The 23,765-nt window shown below is 37.5% G+C and overlaps 1 protein-coding gene across 4 annotated transcripts in view; it reads left to right on the forward strand.

Annotated features, from left to right (window-relative positions):
• The window catches only part of PDCD6IP (programmed cell death 6 interacting protein), a 32,806-nt gene extending 12,063 nt beyond the window's left edge, over positions 1-20,743 (forward strand). Inside the window, exons 5-18 of one of the 4 annotated variants that reach the window (NM_001030993.2) lie at positions 334-487; positions 2,625-2,725; positions 5,088-5,219; positions 7,725-7,947; positions 8,675-8,798; positions 9,524-9,701; positions 10,143-10,254; positions 10,988-11,157; positions 11,723-11,971; positions 13,334-13,468; positions 14,338-14,432; positions 16,668-16,800; positions 17,151-17,365; positions 18,144-20,743. In NM_001030993.2, coding sequence (NP_001026164.1) covers positions 334-487; positions 2,625-2,725; positions 5,088-5,219; positions 7,725-7,947; positions 8,675-8,798; positions 9,524-9,701; positions 10,143-10,254; positions 10,988-11,157; positions 11,723-11,971; positions 13,334-13,468; positions 14,338-14,432; positions 16,668-16,800; positions 17,151-17,365; positions 18,144-18,312 — 2,190 coding nt within the window. In that variant the 3' untranslated portion in view covers positions 18,313-20,743. The remainder of the gene's footprint in view (positions 1-333; positions 488-2,624; positions 2,726-5,087; positions 5,220-7,724; positions 7,948-8,674; positions 8,799-9,523; positions 9,702-10,142; positions 10,255-10,987; positions 11,158-11,722; positions 11,972-13,333; positions 13,469-14,337; positions 14,433-16,667; positions 16,801-17,150; positions 17,366-18,143) is intronic. The other 3 variants (XM_015281533.4, XM_015281534.4, XM_040682928.2) reach the window with 3 other exon arrangements.
• Positions 20,744-23,765: the final 3,022 nt, after the last annotated feature.

A 23,765-nucleotide genomic window follows, 5' to 3' on the forward strand; every position in this document is an offset into this window, starting at 1 on the left:
CCCAGTAATTTTAGGTAATATGAAGTTTATTCCTAACAAGTACACAGTAATACTCGCTTGGATTCTTCTTGGTAGAATGCATTACATTTTTCCTGTTCTTACATGGTTAGCTATCACCAGTATAGTTTGGCTCTTATAGTCCGTCTTGATAAATGTCTCTGTGTGAGTAACTACGACAGTGAAAAGTTAAAGTTGGAATTGGTTTTGGCAGTTAATAAATGGGAGACTGTATGCCAAAGAATGTATAGTTTTTTGAAATTACTGTATGAATTATATTTGTAAAAGTAAAATCATGTTTGGGAGTATGACATGTTAATTTTCTATTTTGTTTAGTTTGCAAGTGGTGCTTTCCAACACATTAAAGACACCGTCCTGTCAGCTCTGAGCCGAGAACCTACAGTGGACATCTCTCCAGACACAGTTGGAACTCTCAGTCTCATTATGCTGGCTCAAGCACAAGAAGTGTTTTTTTTGAAAGCAACCAGAGGTATACATTCATGTTCAGGTTGTGTGTTCATGTGCTCATTATAACTTCCAGAAAAACGTGAAATCATTTAAAATTATGAAGAGATGATGACTGGCCTTTCAGAGACTTTCAATTTTGCATTTTCTGGTTTCCAGCCCTCCCCTGCAAATACAGGTCATCAAACACAAACTAGAGGTGTCATTTTAGAATTTAAGGTTGTATGGTATACAGGTATAGGACCAGAGAGATTATCGCATTACAAAGGAGTAATGAAATAAAGAGCTTACTCGTGGAAGGGCTCCAAGAGGAGTGATCTCCAGATAGATATCCTTCCTCGTTGGGAGTCAGCCCTTAAATGGGGTCTAGGAGAGGTGCAGCCTGGCTCCACCCCTTCCGGTCACTCAGGTGAAATTGTGTTCACCTGTGCTCCTGCAGCAGACTCAGTGCTCACCTCAGGTGGTCAATCAGAGGTTCAGGCCGTGATTCAACAGTTCCCATACAAAAGTTCATTTGGCAGTGCATTTGTTCCCCTTGCCTTTCCTTTCTATTTGTATTCAAAACAATTAGTCTTTCTTTACAAAGGATTTTGCTGGATTACATACTTATCTGTCTTGGAAACAGAAGATCTTAACTGGTATGTTTCTTCACAGGGGAAAAAATATTGTAGCCTTTTGCCTTTTAGAAAATCTCAACCAAAAGCTAATGTCCTTCGGCTTACTAATAAGCTGTGCTTATGTTCTTTATCATGCTGGTAGCAAAATTTTTTCTTATTCAGAGTATGATAAAGCAAGGCTGATTGAAAGCCCATGTGCGCCTAGTTAACCAGTGAATTTGACTATTCCGAAGACCACAAGTCTTCCAGTCTTAGAAGCACACGTTAGTAATAATCTGACTCTGGGGGCTGTAGATTTTGTCAGAGGTAGAGAGATTCTTTTCCTTTCCAGGAAAAGAAATGAACTGTGTGAAGTGTTGTAGTTCACAACATGGAAAACCTGTTTTTCAGGCAGAAGTGCTTCACAACTTGGTCTCAAAACTCAAATTCAGCTTCTTGCTGCTTTGTCTATTTGCATACTTGCAATTTTTCTGATTTGACTCTCTCATGAGATGGGAAACTGCACTTATTCACAAACTGAAAGTGGAATTGTTTGACAAAAAAAAATAATTGGTCAGCTAAATCTAACTTCATTGCAGAAGTGCAGATTAGTTTTTCAATTTCTGAGCCTTTCTTAATGTTTTAAGTGTCTCTAAGTCTACATATATTTGCTATTCATCTCCAGGTTTGCATTGTAGCTGTGATATTTTCAGGATGTGTGGATGAAAACTAAAGCCTGGAACAGGGAAATACCTATTCTGAACCATCTATGTGGACAAACAGTCTCTGACGTTTCCATTGTTAACAGAAGTGTGGCTAACATATCAATAGTTATTTTTCATTAGACCTCAGGCTCTGTGAAGGAAGATTAAACTATCACACAATAGAACACTATTCTTGTCCAATCTATTTAGATGTTACTTGTTGCTCTTCAGTTAACTAAATATTTAATAAAAATATTTTACAAAAAAGTTGTCAGATCACAAAAGCTCCTTTTTCTTCATTTGTCATCTCAGACCTATTCTACATTGAAAAAATCTGCCTAGGATGCCTTAAATGCACTGAAGTCATAGAACATTATCATCTTAGCTCACATCTGAGCGTCTGTGCATGTGCTGGAATGAACAGTGCATTTGGGATTTGATTTTAGTGATTTGATTACTTACGACTTTCTACTCCTCCTCTCCTGTACCTCCCACTAATGCTTATTAGTAAGCCATACACAGAAAATCACCTGAATCAGAGAATATTTGTTTGTAAGAGCAGCTGTTTAGATGGACAACATTTGCATTGATTGCTTGCTTCATCTTTGAGGGCTGAATTGCTAATGTAGGCCAGAGATAATTAGAAAAGGGGATAAGAACAGATACGTGTTCTTTTTTTTAATGATTCTGGCTTCAGAAACTGGCTGAGGACATGAGGTAGGGAATGCTGCTGAGCAAAAGTGTCTCTGATGTAAAATTAGATATATTCCCTTAGTGGTTACTGCTGTTTGGGGACGAAATAATTAACCTGTTTACTTGTGTAAACTGATGATAATTGTGATGGTTTTCTTTCTTCCCTCAGATAAAATGAAAGATGGCATCATAGCTAAGCTAGCTAATCAAGCTGCAGATTATTATGGTGATGCTTACAAACAGTGTCAATATAAAGATACTCTGCCCAAGGTTAGTAACTCTGGGAAATAACACGGGATCTGCTGCTGTTATGGCCAATGTACTTGATGAAATATGCATTGCATGGTATCCTCAAGAAAAGCTGACCATTGTTGTTACATTTGTTATGTGTGAAGCTGTTATAAGAAAAACTGAAGAATCTAGGAAGAATAATACATCACTTATTTTACACAATTATTAAAAAATGAAATTACGTGAAGTGTGTTTACTTGCAGCATATTTCATTTAAAAGTGAACTTGGAATCTTTGATGCATTCAAGGATACTTTACTTAATATCTTACTAAATCGGGTTTTCAAACTAACATTTCTAATGGGGCTTAATTGGATTCTAGTCTCAATGTTTTTGTGTAAAATATGCTGTCTTGATAACAGGTTATCGTGGTGTTGATCACCTATGTATTAATGAAAAGCATGGCTGTAAGAGTGTGTCTCCTCTTCCTGCCTTCTCCTCTTCCACCTCCAAAGCAGTTCTGATATTTATAAATTACTTCAGTTTAGACTTGACTATTAATTTGAGTGCTCTTAATTTTTGGAAGAACTGGGAAGATTGTTCTTACCACATTCTTTCAATAACAAGTACTTTAAGAAGTTGGGAAGGTTCTATCAACTGTACTTAAATCCAAAAATAGTAGGAATTCTTTTGTGCAGTGTGAGTTGCAAACTTTAATCTTAGATAAGAGATACTTAATATTGATACTGTTAGGCTCTTGAAATTTATATGTAGCAAACTTGGAGTTTGTCTTCTGTAGTGATTGTGGTGTGAATATCCATGGGAGCATCCCAAACTGCTGATTTTCAGTTACTTTTCATTAATAGCTCGTGAAACGATCCCAGCTTGCAGTGGGTGATCATCATAAACGTATAATGTGAAATATGCTAGATCTACTAAAACCGACCACCACAAGGGGGAAAAAATAGTAGAAATATCTTTACCAGTGATAAAATGGTTGATATTTGGTCCAATAACTTAATATGCACTGTAAACCACATAGGTGTCTTTAGTGTCATGGCAGTTATTTCCTCTGGAATAAATCATGTCGGTTTTCTCTATTTTTTTCCTTGTTTTTTAATTTTTCTGCAGAGTAGAATCTTGAATTATAGGAACTGTGTAAGGGCTACTCTGCTACAGTAAAACTAGCAGGCTTTTTCATTCTTAAGGAGTAAATTACACAAATGCCTTTGCTCTAGACTGTCAGTGACTTTTCAATATGTTGAAGCCTAAGTTAAATTGATATTTTACTTGGCTGCAACTCTGGATTCTTTTGTGTGCATGTATTCCTTCTTGCACGTGCAGTGGCGTTTTACAGATTGGACCAATTTCTTGCGTAGGTGCTGTGGTTGTAACTGAATTCTGAGAGGTAATGAGATCTAACGGAAGCCCTTCCTTTGTCTTTTGTGATTGTGGATTTTTCTAAACTGTAGATTGGCTCGCTGTTCCAGTTTTACAGTAATCTATCAATTGATTATTTCAAATAACGTGATAAGGTTTCCTGATTCTGTGAGTTAATGTCAGCTCTGAGAACCATTACGTGTTTAGGGGTGTGAAATAAAGTCAACTCGATGTGTCATATTCCAGTTGCAAAGCTTCCCAGTCTGCTGATCTTTCAAATTGGACTTCTCATCTCTGGGGTGCATCAAAGTTGCACAAATGTGAAGAAGCAGGTTTTTGTATGAGTTCTTTAAAACATCACTCTGCTTTTCCAGTGCTCCTTGGTTTAAGAAATAGAACAGCACAGGGCCAAATCCTTGATCAAAGACTAATGCCTAATGCTGTTGCCTGCAGTATGTTTTCTTCATGTCTTGGTTGGTGTTCCTGTGAAGATAAGTGCATTTATATGAAAGTTTTAAATGACTTTTTAATGTCTTTACATCTCAATATTTTTGGTTCTTTTTATTCTTTGTTTTCATGGTTTTAGAGTTATTTTCTTGATAGCCTCTTGCTGTTACGTGTAAAAAACCAAACAAAGAGATGGTTTTCCCCTCCCACTCTCTCTCCTCCTTTTAAGAATACTGTCTTGTCTTGGGGGCATTTGGGTGTGTTCTTGCAACTATCCTTCCTAATATATGCATGCATTCCTAATCTCTGGAGTAAATGTTGCGACTTCATGGCTTGAATTTAAACTGCAGTTCATCTAATGTAATAGACACCAAGAAACTTAGAGCAACAGATTGAAAAAGAAGAAAAAATTGACTCAATCCATGCGAAGTCGTGTGATCTGACATTTACCTCTAATATTTTAACCTATCTAAACCATTAATTGGGTGATTCTAATTTCCTTTTCTTCTTCCTTTTTCTTCCTGCATCCCATGTTGTCTGTGGTGGTTTATGTGGTTGGACTTTCCCCTGGTCAGTATTTTTATTTCCAGGAGGTGTTTCCCGTTCTGGCTGCAAAGCACTGCATTATGCAGGCCAATGCAGAATATCATCAATCTATCCTGGCAAAACAGCAGAAGAAATTTGGTGAAGAAATTGGGAGGTTGCAGGTAGGTGGTTTGAATACCTCTTATCTTCTCTGAAAAATGTGGGAAAACTTTAAATCCTGAAATATTAACTGAGTGTCTTAAACCTGAAACAGACAGGACTGAAGCATTCAAAAATTGCAGGGCGTATTTATCATATGAATCAAATTATTAGTAGTTGCAAAGATGAGAAATATATCTGTAGCTTTTATAATGATGCATTTCCATTTTGGGACACGTTGATACAGCTTGACACGTTAAATCTGTATCTTTACATTTACACGTGCTTCTTACCTCTGAATAGTTACGTTTTGTTAGTAAATGTTCCTAAGTAATTTTGTCATAAAAAGAAGTTAAATTCAGCTTTGTCTGTACTTAACTCCTTTCCTGCATTCCTGATATAAATCTGAATTATTTTTGAAAAACACAAACAATTGTATTTTTAGTCCTTTTTTTGCATCTGCGCCTGATGTACAGAGGGGCTTGGTTATAATATAGTAATGGGTAAGGTCTTCTCACTATTTCAGGGTAGTATAGAAGAAATACCTTAAATTAACACTTTTCTTCAAGTCCTCTAGTTCTTGAGAAAGGAAAATAGCAAGTACCATTTTATCTAGGGATCCATGTGCTCTGTTAGCACACAGGAAAGTTATAAGATGCAGAGTTATTGTGTTGACATTTTAAAAGTTAGTTACACGTTCTTTCGTGCTGTATGGAGCTTGACATTTTTTTTTCTATGCTTGTATAACAATGAAGTTCCTATATGCACTTCTAATAGCAAATATTTACGACCCTGTTACTAGGTGATGGATGAAGGTATACCTGTTGTTTTCTCTTGAGTTCTAAATCTGCCTAGCAGAGCTCTTTTCTCTGGAATTCCACTGCTAGAAAATCTTAAATTTTTTTTAAATGTTTGCCACTAACAGATCTGTCTATATCAGATTTACTATTAATTTATATCATAAATAAGCTTCTGCCCGTGATTTCACATAGTGTTCTGTTACAAAAAGTGTCCCTTCACGCTTGATAGTTAAGATGTTTTTTGTGAAGTCTAAAGGGAAGTGTGCCATTATTACTTATTTCAGTACTGCATCATGAATAGCGTACAAAGTCACAGAATCATAACGTAGAATGGCCTGGGTTGAAAAGGACCACAATGATCATCGAGTTTCAACCCCCCTGCTATGTGCAGGATCACCAACCACTAGACCAGGCTGCCCAGAGCCACATCCAGCCTGCCCTTGAATGCCTCCAGGGATGGGGCATCCACAACCTCCTTGGGCAACCTGTTCCAGTGCATTACCACCCTCTGTGTGGAAAAACTTCCTCCTAATCTGTAACCTAACCCTCTCCAGTCTCAGTTTAAAACCATTCCCCCTTGTCCTATCACTGTCCACCCTCGTAAACAAAGTCCTGCCTTATTTTATTAAGCTAGAGACTTGCTATCCTTTCTGTTTATATTTTTTTGAAAACATTTGGATGCTATAAAGTAATGCTACTTTTTTTTTTTTTTAAGCTAAATCAAATTAGGCTGAGGAGAAAAAGAACACTTGTTATATATTTCAACTTGGAATTTCATATGATGCATGCATGCCTGTTTCTTCTCCTGTCATTTCCTGTTCCTGGCAAATGCCTGTTAGACTATAGTAATAGGGAGGAGGGGGATGCAAAAGAACTGCTGGTGGGTGATTTCTTGCAGAAGTCTCAGCAAACATCAGTTTTATTTCTAATACAGCTCTTTACAACCCTCTACTGTACAATCCTCAGAAGCTTGAGTTCTTGACTTTCTGTGAGTTTACATAGGCCTTGATTAAAAATGCCTCTTAGTGTGCTGGTTTTATGTATTTGCAACACAGAGGTGATCAGGATGGAACAAATACCACCTAAGGTCAATGTCTTGTCTTGCATTTCTCCTGCAGTGAATTGGGTGTAGGAAGGTTGGAGATCTTAGGGCTGTGTGTAGCTTTGGCAAACAGAAGTGAAGAGGCAGCAGCATTTGTGTTTTAATTTAATTTGCAGTAGGACTCCAGCAACACTTCTGTAGCTTCTCAGCTCAAGGTTAGACAGCTATTAGTGGTAGGTGTGGACACCAGGACTTTGGCTTTGCTTCTTCTATGTACGTTAGCAAGATTTGAGAAATTTCTGTGTTACCTGTGAAAGCAAGTTTTGAATTTAAATTGACATGGAAATGACATGGTGACTTCCTTTGCAAACAGCTTTTTGAATTGTTACTGCCTTTGACCTGTGATCGTTTCTATGGGATTTGGAGAATTCATAGGCTATTGTGCTATTGTGGGATACTAACTTGCCCACTGATTTTTTTTTTTTTGAAATAAACTACTTCAATTATTTTCTAATTTTTTTGATATGTGGGGAAAAAAATTATCCCAGTTAATTAAGAAGAATAATATAAATCATATGCTTTGGCAGTTAAGACACTTGATTAACTGGGAAGCTAATCTTTTTTTTTTAATGTATTAGAACTGTATCTTTTCTCTCTCTCTAACTGTAACTCTTTTAATTTCCTAGCATGCAGCAGACTTGGTGAAAACAGTGGCATCTCGTTATGATGAATATATAAATGTTAAAGATTTGGTTGACAAAATCAACCGTGCGCTTACAGCTGCCAAAAAAGATAATGACTTCATTTATCATGACCGTGTTCCTGACCTGAAAGATTTGGAGCCCATTGGGAAAGCCAGCCTTGTCAAGTCTACTCCAGTTGCTGTGCCCCTCAGTCAGAAATTCACTGGTAAGTGAAGTTTGCTGAGCACAGGTAACAAGCACAGGTGCTACCTTGTAAAATGTGCATAGCCACTAAAGCTTGTTTGAGGCATGAAAAAGTAAATGTTTACTTTTGAATTATATTAAGTTCACTCAGTGTCTTTGAAAGTATTACTTTTTCCAATTTGATGTTTTTCTGCTTGAGGATAAAATGTACTGGAAGAAAAAAACACAATATAAGTCATTATCTGCAATGTTATCTTAAAGATTTTTCACAGCAGGTGTTTTTTTCCCCATATTAAACCAATCTTTATAACTTCAAAAGAGCAGTGATACAGGGGAAAATATCAAATTATACAGTCTTTGCTAACCTAGTTGCTGGCCTTCCTTAAAGCTGAAAAATACCATTTTGGCTGAGCAGGGGGTTCCAAAAAATGGTCTTCTCTCTTTCCTTTTCTTTGTTTAAAAAAAAAAAAAGGCTTAAGGAAGGTATGGTTTTTAGTCCTACAATTGTTGTCAGTGAAATGCTTTTAGATTATTTTAACTCAATTTCAGTCTTAGATGGAAATCTAATGCATTACAATAAGGACTTCCAGAAATTTATTCTAACACACCTTAAGGAGTTGGAGGAGAAGTATCTGAAACTATGTAAATCAGATCTCTGTAGTACAGCCTGTACTAATGAGCTGTGAAGATGGTTGCATACTCTTGCCTTCGCAGTACAACTTCAGTAATTTATACTTCTTTCATTGTAGACCTGTTTGAGAAGATGGTTCCCTTGCAAGTTCAGCAATCTGTGAGTGTTTATAACCAGAGAAAAGCAGACCTAGTAAACAGGCTAATCGCCCAGATGAGAGAAGCCACAAATTTGGCAAATGGGTAAGTATGGCTGCTTCTTAACTTCTTCAAGAGAAGTTATGGAACACCCTCTAAATACTAATTGCCTTGTGCCCTGTATGTCTCCAGATTACAGTGAAGTTTTTTTTATTGCTGTGTAGTAGGCTAGCAAACTTAAAGTCCAGCAGGGGGTGTTGAGCACTACTTGTCTGCAGGTATTAAGGCTAAAAGTAACGAAAGAACTAATGTTATTTTATTTTCTTCAATCTTCTCAGTTTTTAAGAGTCTGGCACTTGCTCTGAAAGAAATCCACTATCATTAATCTAGAGGGATTTTCACGTTTCAATGGTCAGCTTAACTGAACCAATGATACTCTACATCATTTCCTCACCACCCCCACCTCCAAAGATTTTTTTTTTTAAATAATAATAATGAACCTTACAAAGCTGGAAAATAAGAATGTAACTCAAGGCAGTTGGTAATTTATCTACCAGGTAGTTGCTACTGAAAATATGTGCCATATTTCTTAGAAGCTGGGAGTCTAGGATGTGTTCAGCTTTTAAGAGCTTCGAAGGAGGGTTTTTTTTGTGAAGTATATTCCACAAATAAGTTCATAAGTTCACTTTGGCCTTTTTGGCATCTTAAATACTATGTTTCCATCCTTTTATTGACTGTGTGAATGTTTATTTGAATAGCAATGCAATTTATAGGATAAAATTACGTTAACGCTGCAGACAAGGTTCTATATAACATGTTGACTCTTTCAGAGTGTTGGCTTCCCTCAATCTTCCGGCTGCTATAGAAGATGTGTCTGGTGATACTGTTCCTCAGTCTATTTTGAACAAGTCTAAGGCTGTGATTGAACAAGGAGGAGTTCAGACTATTGATCAGCTGATCAAAGATCTACCTGAACTGCTACAAAGGAACAAAGAAATCTTAGATGAAGTAAGCTCAACAACTGCTAACACTAAAACTTCCTTAAACACAGCCATCTAATTTGTTTTCTTTAAATGCTGGTATCAAGGTGTGCGTGGTTAGCCAAAATGCTTGTAACTTGAATAGCTCCTTAAAATCACAGTGCTTATGGGAGCACTAAAAATGATGCTTGTAATAGCACTTTAAATGTTTAGTCCATGTATGCAAAAACTGCACTGTCATGTAAGTGAACGCCCACACAAGTATTTGGTTTTAACATCAAGGCAGGAGAAGCGGGGGAACATTCTGTAAAAACATGGATCATTTATGCCTTATATATCCTTTTCTATTTGTAAATTATATTTATGGAAGATACGTGTGTTCTTTTTCTCTCTTAAAACAGCTGTATGCTTTGTAGGTATTTCATGTTTACAAGGCATTGTAACGCATATACACTTCTAACTCTTTCAGTCACTGCGGTTATTAGATGAGGAAGAAACTACGGACAATGAACTCCGAACAAAATTCAAAGAACGTTGGCAGCGAACACCATCCAATGATCTCTATAAACCTTTAAGGGCAGGTAAAGTTCATACTTCTTGACTTGAATCCAAGGGATGTTCTGAAATGTCCATTCTTATGTAAACTAAAATAGCTTTTTACATATTGTGTTATATCATCTTTAAAGATAAATCTCAATTTAGGAGACTGTGTGCTAAAATATCCTTATGGCAATCTGTACTACTATTTGGAGTTGAGAGTTGATGTTATGGCAGAGAATTTTTGGATGCTTCATCATCCCTGGAGTGATCGTATGTGCTAATGTACAAAATTGTATATAACAAAAAATGGCCACCCTTCTAAGAACTTATTTTCAGCTACCACTTAAGTGGGTCTTTTAATTTAGTACTTCTTTCTTTGTATGTTAGCTTTTAAAAATTATTATTTCTTAAGGTGTTTTTTCTTTGATTTGTGTAGCTTGTTTTTTAGCAGTTTGTCATAATACTTACAATCATCACCATAGCAGGCTTTCTGTTCTTGATGTGTATTGTTGGGAAGGTAGCAAGGGACTGCCACCAGTACCTTAGTTAAGCAAAGTTGTACAGGCTTTAAAATTGGAGTGGTTCAAATTGAGTGTTTAAAATGCTCTCATATGCCTCTCTGGATAATTGATATAGCTGCCTTGTTTGTGTACTGTTTCTAAATGAAACTTACAACTTTGTTTTAAGTCATAAAAGCATTGTCTTGTGTTTTGTATGTATAGCCTGGTGCAAGACAAGTTTTGAAATATTAACATTTTTTCTTCCCACCACCAGAGGGAGCCAACTTCCATAATATCTTGAATAAAGCTGTGCAAGCAGATGGACAAGTTAGAGAAGGCTATCAGTCTCACCGAGATACCATTGCACTTCTGTGTAAGCCAGAAGCAGAACTCAATGCAGCCATTCCTTCTGCCAACCCAGCAAAAACATTACAAGGGAGCGAGGTAACGCAGGGAAATTAGTCTCTATTTTGTATAGAACGATTATTCAACTAACCAAGTATACTCAAGTAAACTGATGTGTAAGCTGTTCCTTAGCAGCTCTTGTTTAGTCACAATTAATACAAGGGATAGCACTTAAAAAATGCTTTCTATACTTTGTTTTGTGCAAAATCTGCTGAAGTATATTTTATGCTTACTGTAAGCAAGTTTGGTTGTTAAGTACAGCAGAAGTGGTTGACAAACTTGTAAGAGGAGCAGTACTAGATGTGTACTTTCTTACAGGGCTGTGTAGGGGAGTGCTGAGGCAAATCTGTGGATTTGCCTCAAATTAGTGGAAGCAAATCTGTAGAAGAGAAGACAGCTTAAGGAATGCTTGAACTTGCTTGTTTCTTTGTGTTTTGTCCTTAATCATGTATCCTTAAGATGTCATTTTAAACACATAAACAAAAGCTCATGCAGTAACGTTGCTGGTGCTAACAGTGAAGAGTGCAATATAGAAAATAAATACAGTATTACTTCTGCAGTAATTCTTCTAAACATACTAATTTCTGACAATTTTATTGCCTAGGTCGTTAATGTATTAAAAACTTTGCTGGCTAGTCTGGATGAAGTCAAAAAGGAGAGAGAACAACTGGAAAATGACCTAAAATCTGTGAATTTTGACATGACAAATAAATTCCTGACTGCACTTGCACAGGATGGTGCTATAAATGAGGAGGCTATCTCTGTGACAGAGTTGGACAGAATTTATGGAAGTTACACACAGAAAGTGCAGGAATCCCTGAAAAAGCAAGAAGAACTTCTCAAAAACATTCAGGTGCAATAGCTTGTCTTCTTTATATATCTTCTAACATCTTCCTTACTCTCAACATAAGCAGTAACAATTCTTTAACATTTCCAGTGCTGTAGAAATCTCACTTTTCTTTCTATTCTGTTTTGCTGTGGACTCTTATTGTAGACCAGCTGATACTCCTTTACTCATATGATCACTGAGAAATAGCTGGAAAGAAAAACAGATTTCTAGTGAACGCTGCCAGAGTTCCAGTGTAAATTCACTTGGACTGTCTTTAGCCCAGTAATGCAGACTGTTTTGCCTTGAAGAAATTTATCCATGTGTAAGAGGTTTTGGGTTGATTTAATTTTCTTTTTCCTCACCCCATCATCCTGTCTTGATAGCCATTTGTGAGATAACAGGAGATCGGTCTTTGCTGTCTGCTAGAAGACATTTTTTTTTTTCTCTCTGAAGCAAGTTTTGGTTTATTCCTTGTTGCTCTTTACAGTCTGCTTCATTTCCAGCATCTGTGAAGCTCAGAGTGAAAAAAAAAATGAGAATTTCTCAAAGCGTGAATTATAATCTTAACCTTAATTTGTCACTAACACTAGAGATGGGTTGCTGACAGAAGAGGAAGTCCTGGTGCTTAGTCAAGTAAGAACAGCTGTTTGAGTAATCATGGTGCCTGTTTGCATGCAAGATTACTTGCAGCTTCTGACTGCAACTGGCACTTGGAAGGATATAAATAAGAAACTCTTCAAAAAGGAAAAAGTTATTTCTTAATGACCATATGGCCCTGTTTGACAGGCTTTTTACATTCATATATTTCTTAATGTAGATACTTCTAAAAATCTTGCTGGATATTACTTAGATGCTTGAGTGTCCTGGAATTGAAGTTTGGCTGCTTCTGGCAGCTGAAGTAGTCTTTTATGTCTGATTTTTCCCAAAGAAATGAGATGGTGATCCTTCCATCAGTTTTCCACTTTGCTGGCCTTTTAATAGCTTGCCAATGTCAACCAAATTTGAGGTAGAGCTTCTGAAATATACTAGCACTCAGTATGATTTCATGAATATCAATGCAGCAGAAAGAGCCTAATTAGTATATCCTCTGAAGGAGTGTCTATGGTAGGAGCTAAAGAATTATCTGGAGGCCAACCAAAACAGAACAGATAATTAGCTGTTACCTACTGCCAGCTAGTCAATACATACATAATTCTGAAATAGCCACTGCACTTGGCAGTCAGTGCATGTCAGGAAGTACACTGTGTGGCTGGAAGGTGATCAAGGTGGATGTTGGGTAAAGAGGGTAGAAGCACTGAGTAAAACTAAAAACAGAAGATATAGAAGCTTACATGGAACCAGGCTGTGTTGTTTTCACTGCTCATTTTTTCCCTTCCTCCTTTTAAGAATGCACATCAGGACTTTTCAAAGATGAAACAATCAAACAATGAATCTAATTTGAGAGAAGAAGTTTTGAAGAACTTAGCTGTAGCAAATGACAACTTCGTGGAACTCCTAGCCAATTTAAAAGAAGGCACAAAGGTACAGTAATACTGAAAGAATTGGAAGAATATTTTATTTACTCAGTGAGATGTGAGTCAAAAATCATAAACTTTGTGGTTATGTGAAGTGGGAGGTATGTTTTGGAGGATTTTACTGCAGAAGTGAGGACAGTGAGTTGCTTGAATGTTGATTGTTTTGCACATGTTCCTCTCTGGAAAGTGACCTTTCTGACTGTTGGTTTATATTAAAATGGGAAAAGCTATTAATTACAGTGGACTGACTAACGCTGAATTACCCACATAACCTGTTTTATCTGGGGAATTTATTCTGTGGTAATTAATCACCTTATCAAATTCATGTTTTATATACTGCTAATATATACATGAGAAAAGGTGGGAGGAGGGTTTTATTCAGCCCACTTTCTTGATCTAGTCCTCCTGCTGCTTTAATGTTAAGTACTTTTGCTAGTTTATTGAATTGATAACCTTCTAGAGGATAAAGAAAAAAAAAATAAATGAAATGCTAAAAAAGAAATCAAATGCATGGAACTGACTGAAGGTGGTAAAATAATAAGTCAATAATTTAAAAAAGAAACAACAGAAAACCCCACTTAATAATCAACTGACAGCGATCCAAGTTTTGTTCTATTTTAAATGGATTTTTTAAATTGTTTTGAATTATTTATATGTTCTAATATTGATTACATGCAATTGGATGATATTACAGACACGGGCTGTAGCTGACTAGTATGTGCTTTTGCAAAAAGTATAAAATGCAGCTGCACCTTCTGCTGGGATGGGAGGCTGTGATCAGCGTAGTAGCATAATGCCTATGACAGTCGGTGTGTAGAAAAAGGCTACTGTGGAACTTGAAACTCTTTGTTGAGCATGTTTAATTTTTGTTACTAGTTTTACAATGAGCTGACAGAAATCCTTCTGAAGTTCCAAAACAAATGCAGTGACATTGTCTTTGCTCGCAAGACTGAAAGAGATGAACTGCTCAAGTAAGATTTTAAATATTTCATTTGTTGTAGAAATTGTGAAGCATTTATCAGAAAATAATCATTGGAGACAAATGTATTGTGGTACTTGATGACGTGAGGTAGTCCACACACATCCTTCCTTTTGCTGCTGCTTTGCTTTACACATTAACCCCACTCTTTTCTTGAAATTCAAAACCACAAAAGAAATAGAATAAATAAATGGTAAATTCTGCTTTGAATTCTGTTCTCCGGTTCCCTTATACAATTTAGCATGAATCTTTTTCATCTTAGCATGATTTTATTGTACTGCTTTTTTTTTTTTTTTGCCTGCATCTGGTAATCATTTTTTTCCTTTTGAACAAGTTTTGATTTTTGTTCCTTACCCCGGCTGTTATCTTAGTTTGGGACATCAGCTGAATGCTTTAGTATCTAATTGTCATTCGTGCCCCTCAGTAAAGTGGAGGGAAAGACATAGATGTTCCATCTATGATCCAGTCTGTTCCTTTATTATTGTTTAGATTGTGCACGTTGCCCTTACTGCTGAAGGAAGGCAAGTACATTTTGTTTCATTTACATGAAGGACAACATTTTGATGTTGTCAAGGTCCCACGCATGTGACCAGGCTAGTACAGTATGCTTAAAATGTAATTTTTAGGCACTTGGCTTGAGAGGAGAGGGTAATTGAAAATACTTTCTATTTTCACCTGTCTTCGGCAAAGCACATAGCCTATTATAAAAAAGGCTAATTAGTAAAGTTTCAGTTGGTGAAAATACAGTTGTTTTGTGCAAGTACCATGTCATGAATAAGATGCTCAGCCCTCAAATTATACCTTTTCTAACCTCATCCTTTTTAAAACTGCTTTTTGTCACTTGGATGTTGTGCTTTTAAAGAAATTCTTAGCAACTATATACAACCCCTTCCATCTCCTTTCACCTCCATTTTTCCCCCCTTCATACACAAATGGAGTTCAGAAACTCTAAAGTGCCTAATGAAGGCTTAGTTCTTAATATTTCTACATCTCTTATATGTTAACAGTCAGTGTTAAAGCTTTATATTTACTGCCTCATACATGACCTGCTCACTGACAAACTCTTGTCAGTCATAGACAATCAGATTTGGGATGCCTGTGGTATTTGATACCAAATGTATTTGTCAGTTTGAGTGATTAAACTAGGGTGGTGAGCACTGTGTTCCTCCGTTAAAGTCAAATATTGGCTGTGGGCTATGCCTTCACTTACTGAAAATTAATTTGTTGATCCGGTGTCTCATTTAGGTGGTGTTATAAGCTTTACAGTTGATGTTTGGTCACTGGGTGCCAAAATACACGCTTGACCATGAGGCTTACCGCTTCTCTGTAAGCCAGCAATCTCTGCTGTGTAATTTTAAGAATAAAAATGGTGAATTCCTTCCCTGAGTTACATCATCTTCTAAGATGTTAAGATTAGTTTTGATAGTTCCAGCATAATGATGTTGAAAAGTTATTCCACTGTCAGCTACAAATAGTTTGACACATACATACATTTATCTAACAGTTCATCAAGACAATATTTCCAGCTTTTCCCTATAGTTCCCAGAGAAACTGTGAAGATGATTTATTTGAGTTGTTTTTTTGTCCCTACAAATCAAGCTGCCAGTTTTGTTCTCTGGAGCTCACCTCTGCAGGCTATGTAATTCTTGCTACCTAAACCATATGCTTTTGTCAGTCTCACCTGCCTTTTGTTTCAGAATGCCAGGTACGATGTGCTCGCTGCTGCATATTGTTATGTATCTCATCCATCACTTTTGTTATGCAAAATTTTTTCCAACTTTAAGTGCATCCTAATGTGTTTTGGAGAATCCACTAAATCTCAAGTCTTGTATTTTTTGCACTGAGAAATATACTACGTTCATCTGAATACGTAGCTTTGATCTACTTCCTCAGAATTTTCATGATGAACTGACTATAAAATTTCACTATTTAGTGGAAGCTAAACATGATGCCAACACTTCCTTTTATCTTATCAAAGTAGTGTCCAGGAGTCATGATCTATACCAAATATTGACTTGGAACATAAAGATATATTAGAAAATAAATATAACATTTAATCAAAGGTTTTGCTGGAAGATTTTCTGTGATGAAAGTGATACAGACGCCAAATTGTTTGAGCTAGCTCACTGATTAAGCTTTAAATACTATGTTTAGGTTTTTTTTTTCAAGTTGTTATACACTTTTTTTTTTTTTAAAGCTTATATGTATGCTTGTCTGTTTTTAATAGAGATTTGCAACAAAGCATTGCTCGGGAGCCCAGTGCACCCTCTATTCCTCTGCCTACTTATCAGACCACGCCAGCTGGAGGAAGTAAGCCTGCTGCTTCATCGACTCCCACTCCAGCACCCAGAACCATGGTGGTAAATATGTTACAGAATTAGTGGGTTGAAAGTAGGTCAGTTCTTTGAACTCTACGCTGATCTATAACCTTACATATATTGTTCCTTAATGTACTGTAGGATTTTTAAAAGTATTTAAATAAAACGGAGGAGAGAATCTAAAAATTTTACAGGAAGGTGTATTATATCCTGCTGGTGTTAATAATGTATATGTCTGAAATTAAATGTTTATTGCTTTGCATTATCATCTATGTAAAGTAAATATAGAATATCTATTTAAAAAAAAAAAAGAAATAAGCCAAACACATAACCATAAGTTTTGATTCTATGGCTTCCTGAAAGAAGCTTTGATTTGACTGATCTTCTTTTAGGGTACTAAACCACAGCCACCAGCACGGCCACCACCACCAGTGATTTCTGCAGCAAGCAGTTCCCCTTCTGCATCAGCACCCTCTGGAACAGCTGCAGCACCTCCTTCTGCTCCTACTCCTGCTGCTCCTACTCCAGCTCCAGGAGCCAGTGCATCAAGCACTGCGCCTTCACAGGCACAGGGACCTCCTTACCCAACTTATCCAGGTTACCCAGGGTATGTTACGGGAGTACTGGAATTCTTATGTTGTGGAATGTTAACACAGTCTAAAAGCACTTGTTTGTTACTTGTGATGTATTTAAATCTATTATCATTTTAGATGTGTTTAATATTCTCAGCATGATGTTTATTCAGTTTCAATTGTGCAATTCTTGCTAGAATTATTTGCACATAGCATTTGTGGGGGGGTTCACTTTGGTTGAGGGGATTTTTATTTTAACACTTTCCTGTTATAAGGGAGAGGGAGATAGGTACTTAACTATGGTTTGTGGACCATCGCCATTCCTCCCATAATTAGTTGGTGTTTATCTCCTAAGTGTTGGCATATCATTTTACAATTCCTGTTATCTCACTGAAGATTACAATATACAGAATAAATTCCATTTGTGTAGCGTGCTTTTTTCATCCTTCTGAAGTTGTCACAAGGATTCTGAGGCACTGCTGTCTCTTTCAGAAGCAGACTCTTAAAATGTTAAAATATAGACAATGATATTAAACACACAAAAAATCAATTTAGATCAAGTTCCAGCAGGTTACTTTCCTCTACCTTCTGTATGCATTTCTATTCCATGCATTATACCTCTTTTTATTTTGTCCTTAAAAGTTGCCTTTTAAGGACAAAACTTACACTTTCTGCTGCACATAAAGAAACATGAAAAGAAAGCATTTGTAGTGATTCCATGTCTTTTTGTCTATTAATGAGTTATATGATATTATTTGCAAATTGACATAAGCAGTGTTTTACAACTATGGTATGTTTTTTTTCTTGACACAGGTATTGCCAAATGCCAATGCCAATAGGCTATAATCCATACATGTATGGCCAGTATAATCTGCCGTATGCCCCATCACCTGTATTTCAGAACCCTGGACAACCACCATATCCAGCACCTCAGCAACCTGGATACCCTTTTCCTCAACAGCCTTATTTCCCACAGCAATAATATATCTGCGAAGAAACTCTGCTTGTTAAAAATCTTGGAGAAATTTGCAATAAGCGTACTAAAACTTTAGCTTCCGTTAATGTACCATACTGAACTGTATGCAGTCTATAACTCTTGTTTATTGTTAACTGCTCAAAAATGTCTAGATGGGTTTTTGATTACACTAAACAATGAGATCAAGTGCAGCAGTATAGACTGTAGAGCAATGCCAGAATTAGAACCTAGTTCAGTGGTCTGAAAACTCTACACTACATGTTGGCTAGCCCAAAATGTTTCTTGGCACAAATCCTATAAATAACAAATGGGATCAGATGAGAAAAATGAAGCAGTGCTTGCACTGGGTGTGATATATTCTATGAAACTATATAGCCTTTCCTTCTATACTCTATTGGTTTGTATTTTTTTTTGAGTTTAGTTAAAATATGCTATTTTGTCTAATAATCAAGACCTTGTAAATCATTGGTTAAAAATAAATTGCATAAGAACAGTTTAAATATTTAGCATTTTCATTACCAGAAAAATGTATTGTGATGTATTGTCTCTTTTAGATTCTTCCATTTATCCCTTGACTTACTCTTGACCATAACACAAACCAATTTCAAGTGCTTAGCCTTACCATTGAATTTCAACCTCTTCTTGAGCTTTTTTTTTTTTGGTGACAGTCTGTAACTAACCATTTTAGATACAAACTAGATAAAGTCGTGCGGGTAGAATCATGTACCTTTTGAAGTGCATTGGATTAAAAAGTGCTGATTACCACTTTAAAATAACGGTTGCTCTCATCTCAAGAACCCTTTTTAAAAGAAGGGAGTTGAATCAAGGTCCTTGTTAGAGGAGCAGTGGTTGGTTGGTATATAACCCATGTTTTTCTGAGAAAAGTTGATCAGAAATGTGTAATGACTTAACATAGGGCAGCTACTGATTGTTGGAGTTTTCTAGATTGTTTTTATATGATTTTTCCCTCCATCCCCTCAAAATGTAATGCATTCCCTCAGGGAGTTTGTAATTGGTGGAGAAACTGGTTTTGTTTGTTTGTTTTTGTGGGTAAAAAAAATCATCTTGCAAATTATAGCTTGTATAGTATTTACTTTTGGATCCATCTTCTCAATGGACTAACAACCTTGCATTACATTTTACATTAGATAATGAAGAATCTAAGGTTGTGGTTAATGGCTTCTACCAAATATTTGCTAAGCATGTTTCAACCTCTTTTAAACTTGTTTGTGTAGTACAAGACTCTCTTCCTTTTAGCCCTTCTGACGTGTTACTTGGTTCTGGGGGGCAGTTCATTTCTTGAGTGCTTCATTCAAGATGTTCTGGCCGTACAGAATAGCTACCACAAAACTATGTTAAGTGTTACTACTTTTATTTTTCTATTTAAGTGCCTGATTAAAATAGCAAGGTATATTTTAATGTAGAGGTTTAGAGGGTTCCAGTTTTTGTAGCATCTGAGTGGAAACCTTGCTAGGTCTTGAAGACTCTTCCACTTAAAAGAAAGCAGCATACGTATCCATATGAGCTCCTTTCTTTGTCTCGAGTTCTTGCTATGAGATCACTCTAATTACTTTGTGAAGACTAATTGTCTTTTATGCTCCCTGTCCCCTACAGAAAATGCAAATCAAAAGGTGTAAAGTACTCCTCCTTCAGACCATGAGTATCTAATTAAAAATAAATGTATTAGTCCTGTAGAAGCTCAGTGATGTGGGCGGAAATGATGGAATAGGGGAATACAGCACCATAGATACAACAGTGCATGAAAATGAGTGCTTTGCATTTCCTTTTACAAATGGCTGCATGGGGTGGCATGGGAACTTCTCAAACTTCTTTTTTTGTAATAACGCATAAGAGGCAAGCAAGGCTAATGAGAAAAAGCTAGGAAGGGGACTGATTTGAACCAACAATCAGAACCTGATTTTACTCAACTGGGAAAAAAAAACCAGCAGTTTTCCACTAATTTCACTGTGTTGATGTGAGCAAGCGCAAGTCTAATGCCACCATTTGAGTTCTATATTTCTAGTACACTATTGCCTGTAGATTATTCCGTTTGTACATCAGATGCTTTTGGGTAACTGTAATAAGTTTGTTTCTAGTGCCTCAATTTACAGAATTTTAATGCTGTATAAAATGTAACCTGTTCAGCATAGGGATTCCTAAAACTGAAATTTACGTTTAAATTTCATAGATCTGAAATCACTGTTAAAACATTTTTCCAATTGTGTTAGTTTGCTTTAGTCTGCTGTCAGTTGAATATGTATAGAAACCTGTGCGTTACTTTCAGCTTTCACATGACTGTGTTTCCTTTTTTTCAAGAGAACAGAAAAACCCAGAGACGTGTCTGTATCTGCTTTTGAGCATGCAGCTATCATGAGTTCAGTTGAAATGTTACCTTGTTCTTCTATAGTTTATTAAAAAAAAAAAATCAATTAGAAAACCTGATTTCATGGCTTCTCTCTCGAGTACCGTGGTTTCAGACAAGATGTTTCCTGGAAAAGGATGGGAATTAGTTATGAGCCTCAAGTGAGTTTATGCTGTGGTGAACGCAGCTCATGTGTTGGCTGCTGTGTGACATGGCAGTGTCCATGCAGGTGCTCTACAGTGTCACAGCTGCTCTTAACAAGGGCCTTATATCTTGACAGTTGTGCTAATTCCCAAGGCTGATGGAGAGTATTTCCCTCTGATTGTGTGAGGAAGAAACGGCGAGGCCTCCTCAGCCTTTCAGAGTCTCGGACTGTGTTTCCATGAACTTGTTACTCTGGTTTGCATATGGCTTGCAGCAGTGTGCTTTTGCTGGGCAAGCCTTACAGACCTTTAGCTTGCCCTAGCAGATCAATGGCCTCCACAGATATTCCAAGAACTGTTGTGTTTTTTTTTAATAAACTTGTAATACTGTGGGTTTTTTTTTGCGGTTGCTGTACAGAGGCAAAAGTTTACAGTTATATTCTTTCAGAGGTTGTGAAGCCGAGCATTTGTTTTGTCTTCTGTAAAAGCTTTCTTAGCAACTAAACTGAAAAGCAAGTCTTAGGAAGTTCTAAAACAAATAATAATGAATCAGAAGTGGAATACCAAACTGTTGCAGGGTTACCTTCCTATAAAAAGAAAAAAAAAAAGTGGTTTGAAGTCATACGAAAATTTAAGTCTCATGAAAAATATCTTGACCACAAGCTTCTGCATTGCCAGCTAATAGTGGTTCTTTTGCTGTAATCCTGAATGGGATGTAGGAACTGCTCAGAGTGCTTTTAGGAGTGATCTCTGGGATTTAGTCTGAATTACGCTGAAAGTAGTCCATTAGTATTTCAAAGAACCCTGAGGCAGTATTTGGGCCCGGACATTCAGAAATGACAGTACCAATTGCTGGGCAGCTGCAAATAGCAAGAAAGCAATGTTTTTTTTTTTATTAGCTGAGTGATGCACTTATTTGACATTAAAATGTGTGGTTCTGAAGTGATTTGCCACTCAGAGCATGTTCTCTGGCATTTATCATGATGTAACACTGGAAAAGACACGACAAAGTGAATTCTATGGTTTTAATCCTTCACTAGTGAACAAAGTTAGTTGACTTTTCATGAGTTTGTTCTGATCAGTTTAAAAAATGTTTGGAAAGTTCCAGCTCCGTGCATTTTTAGGAAGGGAGACGTGAGAATACTTGAGGGTACTTTGTGGTGTAACTTTTGGCTGGTGTCAGGTACATGGTAGCTTTAGATTTTTTAAATGAGTTTCTGAAGTTGTAATAGTCAATGGTAGTAAAACTCCCTTTCAGCTTTAACTTTTCAAAATGAAATGGGATGATGTTTCTAAGTGTTGCAGAGTAGCTGGCCGCTGGTTCTATTAACTATGTGGTAAGGAAAAATGCTGTCAAGCATGAAAGAGAAGACTTCATCATGAAATCAGTGCCAAGTCATAACAAATTACCACAAACCAACCACGGCCAGTTCTTCCAGCTCTTACATCAGTTCAGCTGTCCCATATGGCTGTACTGAGTGCATGTATGCCTTACTCCAGGTGTTGTAGAGTGCTGGAACACAGCTCTCCCTGTAGCAAGCTGTGGTGCTTGCTGTAGGGGCCTGGCTGCGTGGCAGTTGCAGGGCTGGGCGGGCCTGCTGGGACCTCTGGAGATCACAGAGCCCAACGCCCTTCCTGCTACAGCAGGTTCCCTACAGCAGGTCACACAGAAAGGCATCCACAGGAAACCTCCAGAGGAGACACCTCAACCTCTCTGTTACTCTGACAGTAAAGAAAAAAGTTCTTTTGTTTGTATGGAATTTCCCATGTTCCAGTTTCTGCTCCTTGCCCCTTGTTTTATAGCTGCATGCCTCAGAGAAGTCTGCCTCCGCCATTAAATATTTATAAACAGCAATGCGATTCCCTCTCAGCCTTCTCTAGGCTGAAAAGCCCCAGCTCTCTCAGCCTTTCTTCATGAGGGAGATATTTCAAGCCCCTCACCATCTTCAAGGCCCTCCTCTGGACTTACTCTAGAAGTTCCCTGTCTGTCTTGAACTGAGGAGCCCAGACCAGGCCACAGTGCTCCAGATGCAGCCTCATGGGGGCAGAGTAGAGGGGGAGCGTCACCTTTCTTGACCGGCTGGCCATGAGGCCTGCTGGTTTATGATCTCATTGGCTTTCTTGGCCGCAAGTTACCACTCGAGCACTTAATTTAAATTCTAAAAGTAAAATTAGGCTGACCTGAAACTCATCAGTTGAATTTGTATACATTTGGATGAGGTGGAGGAAGAAGAGAGCAGGCTAGGTTCATAAATGATGGAAGAAATGGAGAGCGGCCTCTCTAGCTGACTGCTTTTGGTTTTCAAGTTCAATTACCTTTGTTAATGTAATGACATGGGGAAAGATATCATTTTCTTCTAAGTTTTCTTCAAGTAGCCATGTTTGATTGGAAACCTGGGAACACTTCTCCCTGACTGTGGGATGCAAAGTGGTGCTGCTCAGTGCTGCCTGCTCTGGGGTGAAGGCTGTGTGTATGGGTGGAGGCCGAGCAGAGCTGCAGCCATCCAAGCTTAATGTTTTCTGTAATGAGATCCACTTTCACAACTTTTTTGAATCTGCTGACTAGAGGAAGGCTCAGCCTGCACTCCAGCACTGTGGCCAGCAAGCCTGCTCTCTAATTGCCAGACTTGAGTGGCAATTGCTGCCCTCTGAGAACAGTCCCTGGACTGCTCTCACTCTCTAAGTATGCTTCAGATATTTCTGGGGGGAAGTGTTACCCGATCCAGGCTGCAGGAGTACTGGGCTGTTCTCAGAGCAGTGCTGAGCAATGGGGTCCTGTGCTGTGGTGTTTCTTGATGGATACAGCCTGGGCCTAGCCCGACTGGAACCTCCCATGACTGCCTCAGGCACTTCTACCAATGGAATTGTCTTCCAGGCTTGATGCTGACCACAGGCCCCTCTGCAGAGCTAAAACCATGAGGCACAGGAGGAAGGAAGGGGGGCTGTGCTCACTT

This window comes from Gallus gallus, chromosome 2, assembly GCF_016699485.2.
Source record: "Gallus gallus isolate bGalGal1 chromosome 2, bGalGal1.mat.broiler.GRCg7b, whole genome shotgun sequence".
Taxonomy (NCBI): Eukaryota; Metazoa; Chordata; class Aves; order Galliformes; family Phasianidae; genus Gallus; species Gallus gallus.